Genomic DNA, 13215 nt, shown 5'->3' with positions numbered 1-13215 from the left:
TCATGTATGTTCCACGTTCAGTGTTCGTTGGTTTATGCTTGGGGAATATCATGTTAGTCGTAGGCTTGAATAAACGTGGGGATTTAAAGGTATATACCTAAATCCCAAATGCAAATAGAAGCACTAGCTTCCCACTCTTTATGCATGCCGTGATAAAAATGTACAAATAAAATCGCCGAAACCAAAAGACATACATCGATCGAGAACAAGTCCAGGCAGAATATGACGGCCTCAATCCCAATCGTCGTCGTCATCATCAAACCCACCACCCCTCCTCCTGAATACAACCTTTCCTTCTTCTTTCTTCCCCTCAGCTCCACTGACACTCTCCAGCATACCCCTCAGCTCGGTGTCCGTAATCCTTTGCCGTATCTGACCTGACCTCGCCATCATAATCAGTCGGTTTTCAAGATCACGTGCTCGATCAGCTTTGACGAGTGCGATACGGCCAAGACGGTCGTTTGCTTCCGGGGTTAAGATCTGAGAAAGCATGGATTTGCGGGCTTCGGCTTCTGCTTCTCGTTGGGCGCTGTTGGTTTGTGGTAGTTAGTTACACATTCTCGATGATGGAGATGGTGGGGGTGAGGATTTGGAGCTGAGGCTAAAGAGGCATACCTCTGCTGGTCAGATTGCCCACCCCCCGGGCTTCCTTGCTCCTGCTGGAGCTGCTGCAGGCGGGCTTGCCGGATCTTTTGGAGGTCGTCGTCGTCCATGATTGATGGTTATTGTGGATTTTGGTAGAGTTGAAGGGAAACGTTAAATCATCTACATAGACTTCTCCACCATCAAACAGAAGCCTGATTCGCCTGCGTGTTGTTTGACTGTTTGCTCAGACGACTATTACCATAAATGGCTGGGTCTTTTCGCAGTGTGTAACATCCCTTCGTCCAACTTCAAACAACACCTTGAATGTAGCGGAGCATAAGAAGTACTCGCGATCCTTCACAATCTCCAAGCCCTCGCGATCATTTTAAACTATCCATGGGGAATTCGGGGTCGGATTTCAGACTTTCATGACCGTTTGCTCAAAGGAATGTTCACGCATCTGTCTACCCATTGTCCTGGCTGTACTTCGCTTGTGGGACTGGCTATCAATCTTGGAGTCGATTATAACGAACTGGGGCCCTCTCAAACGGACAATACTTACTCCGAGGGGATATAAACTAAGTAGAATAGACAATTTCTCAGCCTAGATGTCAGTTCTGAACAGAGCGGTGGACGAAGAACTCCATATCCACCATCTCTCGAGGTATTCAACATGAAAACCAGACCCCTTACTTTCAAATACAAGGCTCTTCCCATCCTAGAATATAAAGCTACTTTTTACAGATTCCTCTATCGTCTCTCGGTTATTCAATGCTCTGGTGCTACACTCCACACGGTAGCTTTCAACCTCGACCTCCGGGCACTCCAAACCCTTTATAAGACCAACTCGTCTCTGGAGCTCCCATCCAACACCACATTCCCCTTCGTCAAAGCCATAACCTTAAACCTTGCATTTCTTTCCGCCTTGCGGGATGAGCCCGGCTTTATCGCGAGGGAGTTTGCAACTCGATTTCCGAATATTAAGGATGTAAACATTTCCTACGAGCGCATAATCGTTGGTGGGAATAATCACTTTTCTTGGTACTTTGAATCTCTCTCAGCAATGTCAGAAATGCGGAGATTAAGAATATTTTGCCCGCTATCAACGGCTGTACCGGTTACAACTAAACTTGTGGACAATAACGAGTTAGTTTGTCTAACAAGGAGTCTCGTGGTAGACTATGGGTTAAACCATCTCGAAGAAGCGGTTTCTGTTCATGATGATTGGACTGCAAAAGGTGACGGCTTTCAAATATAGAGAGACGTATAAAGTTATAAACTGTAGTGTTACCAAAGGCCTTTACGGGGAGATAGAAGTAAAGGTCAGGAACGAGTTTAGAGATGTGGGGCGAATGTTCGACTGTTCCGATTAGAATCGCCCTTACTTATCCCAGCCAGATGTCGAGAATATACTTCAAAAGATATCATTTATGGGATTCTAGAGCCTAGGCTCGAGGCTAGGCATTCTTATGGACTTGAGGCCGGATATACGTATACCGATACACACGCATGTATACCCTTCTAGAATTGATAGTTCAACATCAAATAAATTGTACTTGATCTCGTGACCACTTTCGTAACATTAATTCATCAGTTTTGAAACACACAATTTGGCCTAAAACTAATCGCTGTGGATGAGGTCTCCAAAAAACTTGCGATGGCTTCCCGTTGAGGGTGAGTTGTCGTCACATCGCGTCGACAGACTATCTCCAGTCACATGATACTTTTCAACCAAAAACCCAGCTGTTTTTCAAACCTATGACCAAATATGTTCAAAATCTTCCAAGCATTCCAAGTATGCCGAAATCATGCAATCTAGATAAAAATTGAGTGCTGTGGATAGGGTTGAAAGGTGCGATGGTTGGTGGTTCAATTCGAGTCGGCCCCAAAACAACCCTCCCAAAATAACACAGTTCAAAAGACACCCCCGACATATTTCAATCTTGAGATTTTATCAAGTTTCAAGCCGGTAGCAAACATCAAGGCCCTAAATAGGACATTCGATTAACTCTAAAATCAAGTTGTTTAGACAAAATTTAAAATCGATTGCGCTACGACGATGTATAGATTTCAGAAGGGATCCTATACTACAGTCCACTCACGTGATTATTTTCACTTTCGAAATTTAAACCTCATTCCAGCCTAGGACACTATTTTCAGGTCTCCTCTTCTCCGTTCGATTGATCCTAAAATCAAGTCAATTGATAAAAAATTAAGCTCACAATCACGATGAACATTTCCGACCATCGCAAATGTTGAAGGCGGTCGATGGGGGTTTGTGTTGATCATGATAATGACGGATCGGGATCACTGGACAGCAGCCTCGGCACTGGACTTGGCAAGTACTTCACCCTCTGATAACCAATCTACGCACGAGTAATGATTAATTAATTACGGTGAAGCATGTTATACGAATGTCAAAGCTTTTTCAAAGCGTCAAAAGTGGTATAATTTTTTGGTCTGCCTTTTAAAAAAAAAACGAAAGCCAATAGGAAAGTTAAGCTAATACGACAGTAAAGGAGAAAAGAAACTATCAGGGTGTCGTAAGAGTAGGAAAGAAAGAAGGCTTAGTATAAAAACACGCATCGGAAGGGAAGAGTAAGTAAAAAGCAGAGGGAGAAAAAAAAGGTAAAGAAAGGGGGAATAAAAGAAGAAGTGAAAGCCCGGGTTCCACACATTATACAATAAGAAAAGGGTAGCAGTAATAGTATAGTACTGCTAAGAGTAGATGGGATAGTACTCTGGAATAATGTGCGTCTGTTTAGTAACAGCTAAGTAAAGCAAAAATACTTGTCATTACATGGTTGTACACTAACGATCCTTTGAGATTATGCAAAAAAAAGACGGCCCGGTGAAGAACGAAAAATCGTGAAGGGGGAGTATAAAAAAATAGTAGCAGAAAAATATAAAAACAGAGAAAGAAAGATATGTTGCTGAAGTATAAGTTATCAAACACAGGTTTTCGCTTTAATCGTGATCGTTTAGAACATGCCGTTGGAGTTCATGGTTATTTGAGGGGCTCCGGCACCATTAGTTTTAGGAGTTGTATCGGGAATACCGGTGGGTGCTTCAACGGTCAAATCGGAAATTCTGCTGCTGCTTCGCTTCCGGGCCTCTTCTTCTTCTTCGTTCAACCGTTTTCGCCACTCAGCAAGTGAGGCGCTAAGCTCCCCTCCAACAGTAGATGTTGGGGTTTTCATGTTCTCACCAAAGTCGAAGGAGGACAGTCGATAGGCGCTGTTACGAGCGTGCCAGGAAGCTTTGAGCTGATCGAGTTCAGATGCCAAGCTATCGAGTGCGACAGAGGTGCGAAGATCGTTTCCATCGTACATAGAATTTCGTTCCGAGTACTCGGCACCATGGTTGTCAGTACGACGCTCGAACCGAACAGACTCTCTGTAGGCATCAACGGACGTCTCGAGCCTATCGAGAAGTGATGATACTTTCTTCTCCGCCTCCGTGGCCCTAGTTTCGAGCATGGCGTTTTCATTCTCGAGCTTCTCGAGCTGGCCCGAAACCTCCATCAACTGCAGTTTAATCGTTGTAGATTGCTGCTTGGCTGTGTCCCTCTCAATTCGGAGTCCATTGACTTCCTTCTGAACCTCGAGTATCCTTCTCTCCGTTGTTGACGAACTCTCCGAGAGCTTGGCTTGCAAAGCACTAATTTCAGATACAAGGGTCTCACGTTCAGCTTCCCAACCAGACTCGTTCAGCGAAACACCTTCGGATCGAGGCGAGGATCTGGCTTCTTCCAATTCTGTTGTCAACTTTTGGTTATGTGCCTTGGTCTTGACTAACTCATCCTTCATACGGTTGAGCATCTTCTCAGTACCCTTAACGTATTTCACAACAGACTGGTAGTTGCTCTCTAGCTCCTCAAGCTTGGAGCTGAAAACCTTTTCAGCCTCTTGGGCTTGTAAATCGGCGAGGTTCTTGGTTTCATTGTGGGCTCTGATGCTCGCTTCTAGTTGGGATTCGAGTTCACGGAGGCGGTGCATCTGGTCGGGTGTAGCGGATCCTGAGCCGGGCGATCCCAATCCATTTCGAGATCGAACTTCTCTCTTAATATCCGGATTGACACCCCTCTCGATGAGAAGATCGCGCAGGGCGTTATGCTTCGAGTTGACGGTGTCGACGTCCAACTGTCGATCAGCCAACTTAGCGGTGAGCTCAGAATTCTCCTGCTTCAGTCGCCGGCCTTCGTCAAGTAGGTCGGCCATCCGCCGCTGGAGATTGATAGCCTCTTTGCTAGCCTGTGCTTGCATCAATTCCAAACCAGCAACCCGCTGCATAGCTTGTGCTAACCTCTCACCGGCTTCGTCAGCTTGCTCCTTGTGCTTAGCCAACATGTCCTTCGATGCCTGGACTTGATCTTGAAGGATGGCTACTCTTTCCTCAGCCGCACTGCCGGTAATACTTGAAACATTTCGTCCTGCAGCCTTCTCCAATCCCGCCATCATGGCATCTCGTGCGCTTTTAGCTTCTTTGGCGTGCTGTTCGGCAAGTTCTTCCACATCCCTTAGCCGTCGGTTAGCAGCTTCGAGATCGGCAGAGCGTTCTTCGTACTCGCTTTTGAGCCGAGCGAGCTTGCGTTCCTGCGACTCCCGAATCGTCCTGTCGTCCTCCAATTGTTGTTCGAGAAGTTCGGTTTTCTGCTGAGTAGCGACCAGGGCTGATCTAAGAGACTCTATCGAGCTCACGTAATCGGCTTGAGACTCCTTGTATTGCTCGACTTTGGCGGCGAGTTCTTCCTTGTCTACTGCTAGCATCTTAGCTTGAGTAACAGCTTGTGATCTTGTGTACTCTTCATCTCGAAGGGTCTTCTCGGCGTCGATTAATTCGGCCCTTAGGCTCTCAAGCTCAGAAGTTCGATTCCTGAAATCGTCCAACTCCGAGACTCGGCTCTGGGCAGCAGCGGCGAGGTCGTCGGCGAGTTGACGGGCTTTCCTCTCAGCTTCAATCTCGGAGGTTAGCGACCTAACCTTAGCTTGCAGCTCCGTTTGTAGGGCCAGCGATGCTGCGAGTTTTCTCTCCATTCCAGATGCACGATCCGCTTCCATATTGCTGACATCGATTGGAGACATGTTTCCTGTTGCTCCTCCAAGTGCGGCCAGCTTCGCTTTCATGTAGACAGCCTCCGAAACGGCATCGTCTCGCTGGCGCTCAACTTCAGCAATACGCTTAGCGGCGAGTACGGCCTGTTCATCAACGGATCCCTGGACCTTCTGAAGCTCTGCCTTCATCATAACTAGTGCCTCGAGAAGCGGTCTATCACTCTCGTGGACATCTTCAGCAGCTCTGTCCTCGAAGGAATCCGAAGCGCGGGAGTTTTGAACCGAGTACCCTTGCTTCCGCGCGAGCGCAAGCTCGGATGCATACCAAGCGTTCATCTGTCGGAGGCTTTCAACTTCCTTGTAAGCAACGGTTTCCACAGGAGGGTCCATAGAAGTACGGCTCTCGATGCTCTCTTGTCGAACAGGAGACTGAGGCCCGTTCGGAATCTGGCCGTTCGGGAGAGTTTTCTGATTCTGGAGGGTTTGTTGGAGGGGAGCCGCGATGCTGTCAATGGAGGTCTGATTCTGTCGGGACCTTGAGCGTTCCGGTGGACTAACCGGTCTCGCGCTACCGGCGACTGCAGCGACTGATTGCGGCTGCTGTTGCTGGGGTCCGGGAGGGCCTCGATTACCGTTTGGGGCCATATTCATTTGGCGATCGTTGGCTGTAGGCGGTGAGCTGCTGCCTTCTTTGATAGTAGCAGGCTGTCCGCGTCCAGTATCGACAGAAGGGCGTTGTTCAGACCTAGTAGGTGTTTTCGACCTTCCATTCATCTGGGGCGGGCCAGCTGGACCACGAGGGTTCGGTACCTGCTGTTGAGGTGGCGGGCCTCCAGGAGCCTGTGCTATCGAAGCTCTCGGTAATCGGGAACCTGGACCTCCTGGACCAGCGGGCCCAGGACCGGGTCCGGTTCCGGTTCCGACAGCAATGCCATTGATAGGTTGTGCTCCCGGGCCCATCATCAAAGATTCCCTTCCTGGTCCAGCAGAGCTAACTTTCCTAAGAGTTGGCGGTCCTCCAGGTCCTCCAATGTTCGACGGACGTTCCGCCCCGCTAGGACGGCGAACGGCGCCACCAGTCGGACCTGTAGCTCGATCTCGATCTTGTAATTGCTGGTCATTTGGATATCGAATCTTGGCGGTATCGAGGATGTACACAAATGCCAACTCTTCAGGATTGTTAGTCTGAACAGATGGTTCCCCTCCAAGCACAACCACCCTAGATCCGTAAGTTGTCATGGAATGACCTGACCGAGATGACGGACTCGGTCCCATATTTTGGAATGTATACCAACGTCGCGAAGGTATTCTGAATGCTGCAAGGTCTCCCAGGTCCGTCCCGTCGTTACTACGGCCTCCAAAGACGTACATGGTGTCTCCGACCAAAGCTGCAGAATGACCTTCTCTTGGGGACGGGATGTAGCCTATACAATCCAGTTGCGCCCAAGAATTGGCTCGAGGGTCATAAGCCCATACGTCGTTAAACCATATCAAGCCGTTTGTACCTCCAAATCTGCACATAATCGTTAGTATAGGCTCCATCAAGCGTAGGCTGGGGAACTTACAGATAGAGCTTGTCTCCAAACGAGACAACCGTGTGATTCGTTCTCTTAGCTGGAATATCAGGGCTGCCATCGGAGTTGGGAACAAGCATCTCCCATCGGGATGTATTGCTTTGTAAGGTATTAAGATCAAATGCCATCAAATCGTTGAAGAACGTCCCTTCTGCCTGACCGCCAAAAACGTATAATTTCGATCCTAGGATATTGAGGGTGTGGCCATATCGTCCAGATGGTTTATCGCCATTCGGTTGTGCACGTGACCATTGCCGTGATGCTAGAATCGTGTTAGCGTCTTTGATTCCGAGTCTGACTCGAGTAAAAAGGAGCTTACAAGTATTCAAAAGGTAGAGTGTATCGTCTAATTTATCGTGTTCGCTCATTTTGGTATCGCCGCCAAAAACTATCCAATATTAGCATTCGATCCCCTCCTTTAAATTGGGGAATCCAGAGCAGCATACCGATGAATGCATTTCCAACAAGCAAACTAGCATGCCCAACTCTAGGGCCGGGTCCCTCTGAAGTAGTATTGACAGGGTAAACGGCAAGATTTGGGCCACCGCCTTCTAATAACCACAGATCCCCTCGAACGGACTCCGACCTAAGAAGCCCACCCAGGATATAGACCTCTCCTTCCTTTCCAGCATTCGAGTTTGCCGAATGACCGTATCTCGGGAAGGGGGAGCCAGCGGATGACGATATCGACATCGGTTTCCGCGACCACGGGTACAGATCTGGATTGATGTTGGAAGCCATTGCCGGGCGTGGTCCCTGTTGCAGCTGTGCAGTTGGTCCTTGAATTTGCCGTGGTCCCTGTTGCATATGTTGCTATGAAAAACCAATTAGTACTGCATGATTTACAGTTTCAGTTCGTAAGGTATCAAACTCACAGGTTGCTGGTGCTGCCTCGGGTCGCCCCTGTCCATATACACCGGGTTTTGTGTCGGCGGTGAGTTCCTGGCTTCAGTGGATCGCTGCTCGAATGCACCATGCGCAGAAGATGAGGAAGAAGGACCAGAAGGAGGGGTTGCCCCTCGTCCATCTTGGTTAACATGCTGTGGTGCATGCCCAGCACCCTGTTGCTGATGATGCTTGTTCTTTTTGAATAAGAAGGCCATGGTGAAAGATCAGGACAGGAAAAGTGCGAAAACGTCGGTGTACGTTGTGTGAAGGATGACGGTAAGAGTCGCGGTCGGTTTAAAAGAGCATGAAGGGTGTGAAATAGAGGGGGTAAGGTTGTTTCGGCTCAGCGAAAGGGTAACGTTGGGCGTTGAGAGGTAGTTTAAGTCGTGAACCGTAGCATGGGAGTTCTATAAGTGACGACGAGGCGATTTAATGGCCAGTCTGCGCAAGGAGAAAATGGCAGCGATCGAGCTAAACACCAACGTTACGTTACGTCCACAAAGCAAAGTCGCTCGTGTTGAACAATACCAAAAGTACCAAAGTACTCCAAGGATGCCCAGGTGAAACCTTGTAAGTGTAAGAAGAAAAATAAAAGGGCAAACAATAGCGATAGTGCGTGCAGGCGAGCTGGATGCGCCGACAGGAATCAGAACTTCGAGAAAGAAATAGTCGAAAAAAAAGCCAAATAAAATAAAATAAAAAATTAAAATATGAAAAGAAAGAGGGAAAGAAAGAAGGCAAGCTAGAAAAAAAAGCGTGGAAGATGTCAGTCAAAGTCATCTGAACTTGTGGCATTGCGAGGGTCGTCGATAGGGGGGAAAGGAGAGAAGTGGGCAGCTCAATGCGAACCTTGCAAAAGGCTAATGGGACGTCGAAGGATACCTATCCCAGCGCCTAACCGAAAGTCGAGCGTGAATCCGAGTGGGTATGCGTGATCGTGTCAATCCGCCTCAGGGTTTCGTGAAACAGAAATGCTTTTGGAGGACCTCGTGGGAGAGTGATAGCGAGGAAGAATCAACTATATCGGTCCAGAAGAGGAGGAGGAGGGTGAGCAAGGAGGTAGAGAGACGGAGAGATTGAAAGAGAGAGAAGGAGGAGGAGGAGGAGAGAAGTTGGAGAGGTGTCGTAACAGACGGAGGTTGAAATTGAAGTTGCAGCGGAGACTAGCGAGCAGCCCAGCACAGGTACTCTCCAGTACAATACAATCCAATACAGGTACAGGTCGGTCCAAAGGTACTGGTACTTTTACAATGCAGTGCAATGCCACATTGAACAAGAGTAATAGAATAAAATAAAATAAAATAAAGACTCAGGGGAGCTGGCGGTGCACCGGTACTGCTTCTGCTAACTACTACTCCTTACTTACTTCTTAAGTTGCAATTGCGAACCTGCGGGAGGAAACGATATAGGTGGTTCCCAGATAGGTCCTTATTAGTCAAGTACCTGGGTCTGAGGTAAACTAGTGGTCGGTCGAGGACATCCAACCCAGTTAAGCGGCGTCTCCTTTTTTTTTTTTTTTTGCACTCGCTCGAACAGTTTGATAGGTCGAAATATACGCTTCTTGTCTTGCTTGCTCCAAAAATAGCTGTTCGTGACGGTGACTATGACGATGATGCTCCGGACTCGAAAGACGTTGAATCGGCTTTTGATTAGGAAAAAGTAAAAAACAAAAATTATATATCCAGAGGCGTATATAAAAAAAGGAAAGAATATAATAGAATAAAGGAAGCCGTCAGTATATGGGTCTTTTTCTTTCTCCTTAGTCAACAGCGCCGTACTTTTACTTCACGTTACTTTCTTGCTCTCTTTTCTACACGCTTGAAAAAGGATGGAAAGGAAAAACCATACTATGTTATCGATGTTCCAAAACAACGAAGAAGGGGAAGAGAGGAAAAAGGGAAAACGGGGGAGGACTTTTCCAGAAAAAGAGTGAAGGAGGTTAAACGGGGGTAACCAGCGAGTGCGCCCAGGGCCTGCACTGCACAGGTACAGGACATTAGCAAGAGCATGGCTAAGACGGTTTCAGGTACGGATTGCTGGGATGCAGCCATGCGACAGGGCTTCCGATGAAGCTAAAACACGAATTTTTCACCACCCACGACGCCATCCCAAAAAGTGCGCAAAGCGACGGTTCCTGGCATTCGGGGCCTCGCTTCGGCACGCAGAAATATCGAGGCTGGTTGCAGAGGCAGAGCAAGGCAAAGGCATGGCAAGTAAGGCTCATTGCATTGGCTCGCTGGATTCCATTCGCAGAGGGCACTGCATACCGTGCAGGTATTGGCCCTCGGACTTGGTTCCATCTTGTTTGCCGCGACAGTGCTCCGTACATGTATATAAGTACCTTTCCAGCACAGGGGGCGCGGTCGCGCGGTGTATACATAGTAGAGCGTATGTATTTATGGATGCATGTACCTTTTGATTTGGCCTGCAAGGGGCCCAGTTGGTGGGGTCGGCCAAATCCAATCGAGAATTGACAATAGATACACTTGCTCAAAACGACATTCAAAATGCAAGGACTTCGTGCGAAATAAGGTCAGGTTCAGCTGATATGTAAAAACTCTTGGGGACAAAAAAAAGACTCCTGCGATTCAAGGAGGGTAATGAACCTTTGAACGGGGGGGTTATGAGCAAATATGCGATAGCAGGTACAACTAGTCCGTCTGTAGACGGTCCAGAACTCGCGCGAGGACGAGGAATAGAGACGAGGGCTTGGGGTTGGTTTGATATCACCATGCCGAGGGCCGAGAGGTTCATTGATTCTCTCGATCGATCGCGAGCTCGATCAGTCGCTAGTTTCAGGTAAAGTCGCTTGTTTCCAATCTATCTAATCAAATGAATATCTATATATTGATCGTATCGATATATCTCTTGATCGAGGCGACGTCCGGGGTAGCATACAACATTCCACCGGGGGAGCCGACGTTCGATCAATCAAATGCAACCTCCATCATACCGACCCACCAGCTAACTACCTGCTTCTTATTGCTGATATTAGATACTACCGGTATCCGAAGCCCAAGAAAATTTTCCGAATCTCACGGGCAGATTGGAGTGGGAAATTTTCGTGGTAGCAGCATGTACGCCCCCGTAGCCAAAAAGTGGATATCATGCAGGTACAGGTACTATCCGGGCTTCCGTTTCGCTTCGCAGTTTCAGAACATGTACTCTTTTCTCTACGATGACATCCCTTTTCGACCATCCAAAAGGATCAAACAATGCAGCTTATATACGAGTGAATATATAGATTTAGACCCTATATCTCGAATCAATTCTCGACATTACTATTATGACCTTGTATACATGTATCTGGATATACAAAATAAACTTCATCTGGATTGTATAGCTAAAATCGATCCAGTTGATAAAACCCACGTCATGTCAGATTTTAGAAAGAAAGTAAAAACTTGGGACGAGATTGTTTCTAAAAGTTTCAATCCCAAAAGCAAAGCTTGATTGCCCTTATCCCCCTTTAAATGTCTGACCTCGAAACCATGTCCGAGGAAGGTACATAGAGTGTACTGTACTTACATTAGATAGCAAGCTAATACAAACACCACATGTCCATAGGCGCATATCGAATGCAGTTGCAACATCAACGGTGACTTTTGACCCCCTCCAAGACCTCTACCTAGAACCCCCCGAATCTCTTAGCAAAATCTTCTCCCAAATATTTATCCGCTCTGGAGCCGATATCCACGTTATCAGGCTAACTATCACAAACCCCAACTCCAGGAAATGAACCTGTAACCGGCAAAATTAACCCTTCGAACAACAAAACCCTCAGCCCCAAGAAAGCCTTCCCACCGGGAACTAACGCAGGTACCGATTTTTATTTTTTTTCAATCCCACCCCTCATCGCCTCATCATATGATCATAAAACTCTCCTGTATCTTGCATTTAACAACCCTCGCACAACGTTGACATTTCCAATGCATCGCAAAGCCGCCACTTTGCCCCCAAAATTCCTGCAACAATTTCAACACAGATTACGTGTCAGTTTTCAGTATCAATTTCATCCTCACCAGTATTATAGTAGCTTTATCGATAAAACACCCCACTATCGATATCTTCCATATTCAAAAATAATAAAAACTGCCAATATGTCGCCTCCACCCGAAATACCCACCTTGACCACTAAAGAGCTCGAAATCGACCCCTCATCGATCCAACCAATGGGCCACGGCGGCCACAGTCTAGTCTATAAAGTGTCCGCAAAGGGTTTCCCAACCCCATCTGTTCTAAAGATTGTAAGGATATTTTTAAACCCAAATTAATAGCCATCTTGCACGTACTGTGTTTCGTAAAATAAGTTACTTTAAAATTTGTATATTTTGTATCAAAAATATGCATATTCGCTTGTTAAATTTCTAGTTATATTCAATTTGTACTATGTATATACATACTAATACGAATATGTCTACGAACGAAACGGCTAGTTCCGCTTCACCCTCCCACCGAACCCCGCTTCCTCTACCTCCGCAATATTCCAATACACCCACCCCCGGGATCCGGACTACGCTTACTTCCACTCGGAACAATCATCATACACCCATCTCTTATCCTCCCCAACATCACAATTATACACCCCAAACATCCATGCCATAGTCACCATTTCCCCATCCTTTGAACAGCACATTCTGGCAAATTACAATCCAACACAACACCGCAGAAGGCGACAGTCGCAACTTCGGATTAAAGGAGAAGAGATTTTGGAAAGATTACCGCTGAAAGGTGTGTTGATAGAGTATATCCATGGGCTGAGGTTAAGTGCATTCCCTTATATTCCTAATGAGATCTCGGAGAAAATCGTGGATGGAGTGAGACATATACATTCCATGGGTGTGCTGCACCGCGATGTGAAGAAACGGAATGTGCTGATCGTTCCTAATTCCACCGTATCATCGATAGATGAAGAAGTGGAAGAGGTAACCGCACGGGATGTTGTATTAGATGGTACAGAAAAGGTAGTCTGGATAGATTTTAGTAATAGTATAGTCCTCTCTGATTTCCGTGGCACGGAAGAGGAACAAGTCGAGGTTTTTACCCGTTCGACCGAGGCGGAGGTGAAAGAGGTCAACAAGATGGTAACCAAACTTGAACGATGACGATCTTGT

The 13215-nt window shown here is 47.0% G+C and overlaps 3 protein-coding genes across 3 annotated transcripts; 1 reads left to right on the top strand and 2 right to left on the bottom strand.

Moving 5' to 3' along the window:
• Nucleotides 1-231: 231 nt before the first annotated feature.
• On the bottom strand, nt 232-713 carry DFL_001086 (uncharacterized protein; the record flags this gene model as incomplete). The annotated part of the gene is made up of 2 exons (XM_067629654.1): nt 232-529; nt 616-713. The coding sequence occupies 2 exons, from the start codon at nt 711-713 to the stop codon at nt 232-234; spliced, it is 396 nt and encodes a 131-aa protein (XP_067495654.1).
• Nucleotides 714-3566: 2853 nt separating this feature from the next.
• DFL_001085 (uncharacterized protein) lies at nt 3567-8316 on the bottom strand (the record flags this gene model as incomplete). The annotated part of the gene is made up of 5 exons (XM_067629653.1): nt 3567-7152; nt 7205-7475; nt 7533-7601; nt 7660-8026; nt 8089-8316. 5 exons carry the CDS (start codon nt 8314-8316, stop codon nt 3567-3569), a joined length of 4521 nt encoding a protein of 1506 aa, XP_067495653.1.
• Nucleotides 8317-12201: 3885 nt separating this feature from the next.
• DFL_001084 (uncharacterized protein) lies at nt 12202-13206 on the top strand (the record flags this gene model as incomplete). The annotated part of the gene is made up of 2 exons (XM_067629652.1): nt 12202-12348; nt 12538-13206. 2 exons carry the CDS (start codon nt 12202-12204, stop codon nt 13204-13206), a joined length of 816 nt encoding a protein of 271 aa, XP_067495652.1.
• Between the last annotated feature and the right edge of the window lie 9 nt (nt 13207-13215).

This window comes from Arthrobotrys flagrans (genome assembly GCF_004000055.1).
Source record: "Arthrobotrys flagrans strain CBS H-5679 chromosome Unknown unitig_15, whole genome shotgun sequence".
Taxonomy (NCBI): domain Eukaryota; kingdom Fungi; phylum Ascomycota; class Orbiliomycetes; order Orbiliales; family Orbiliaceae; genus Arthrobotrys; species Arthrobotrys flagrans.
Note: the sequence above shows the minus strand (reverse complement) of the source record. Positions and strands in the feature narration are given on the sequence as shown.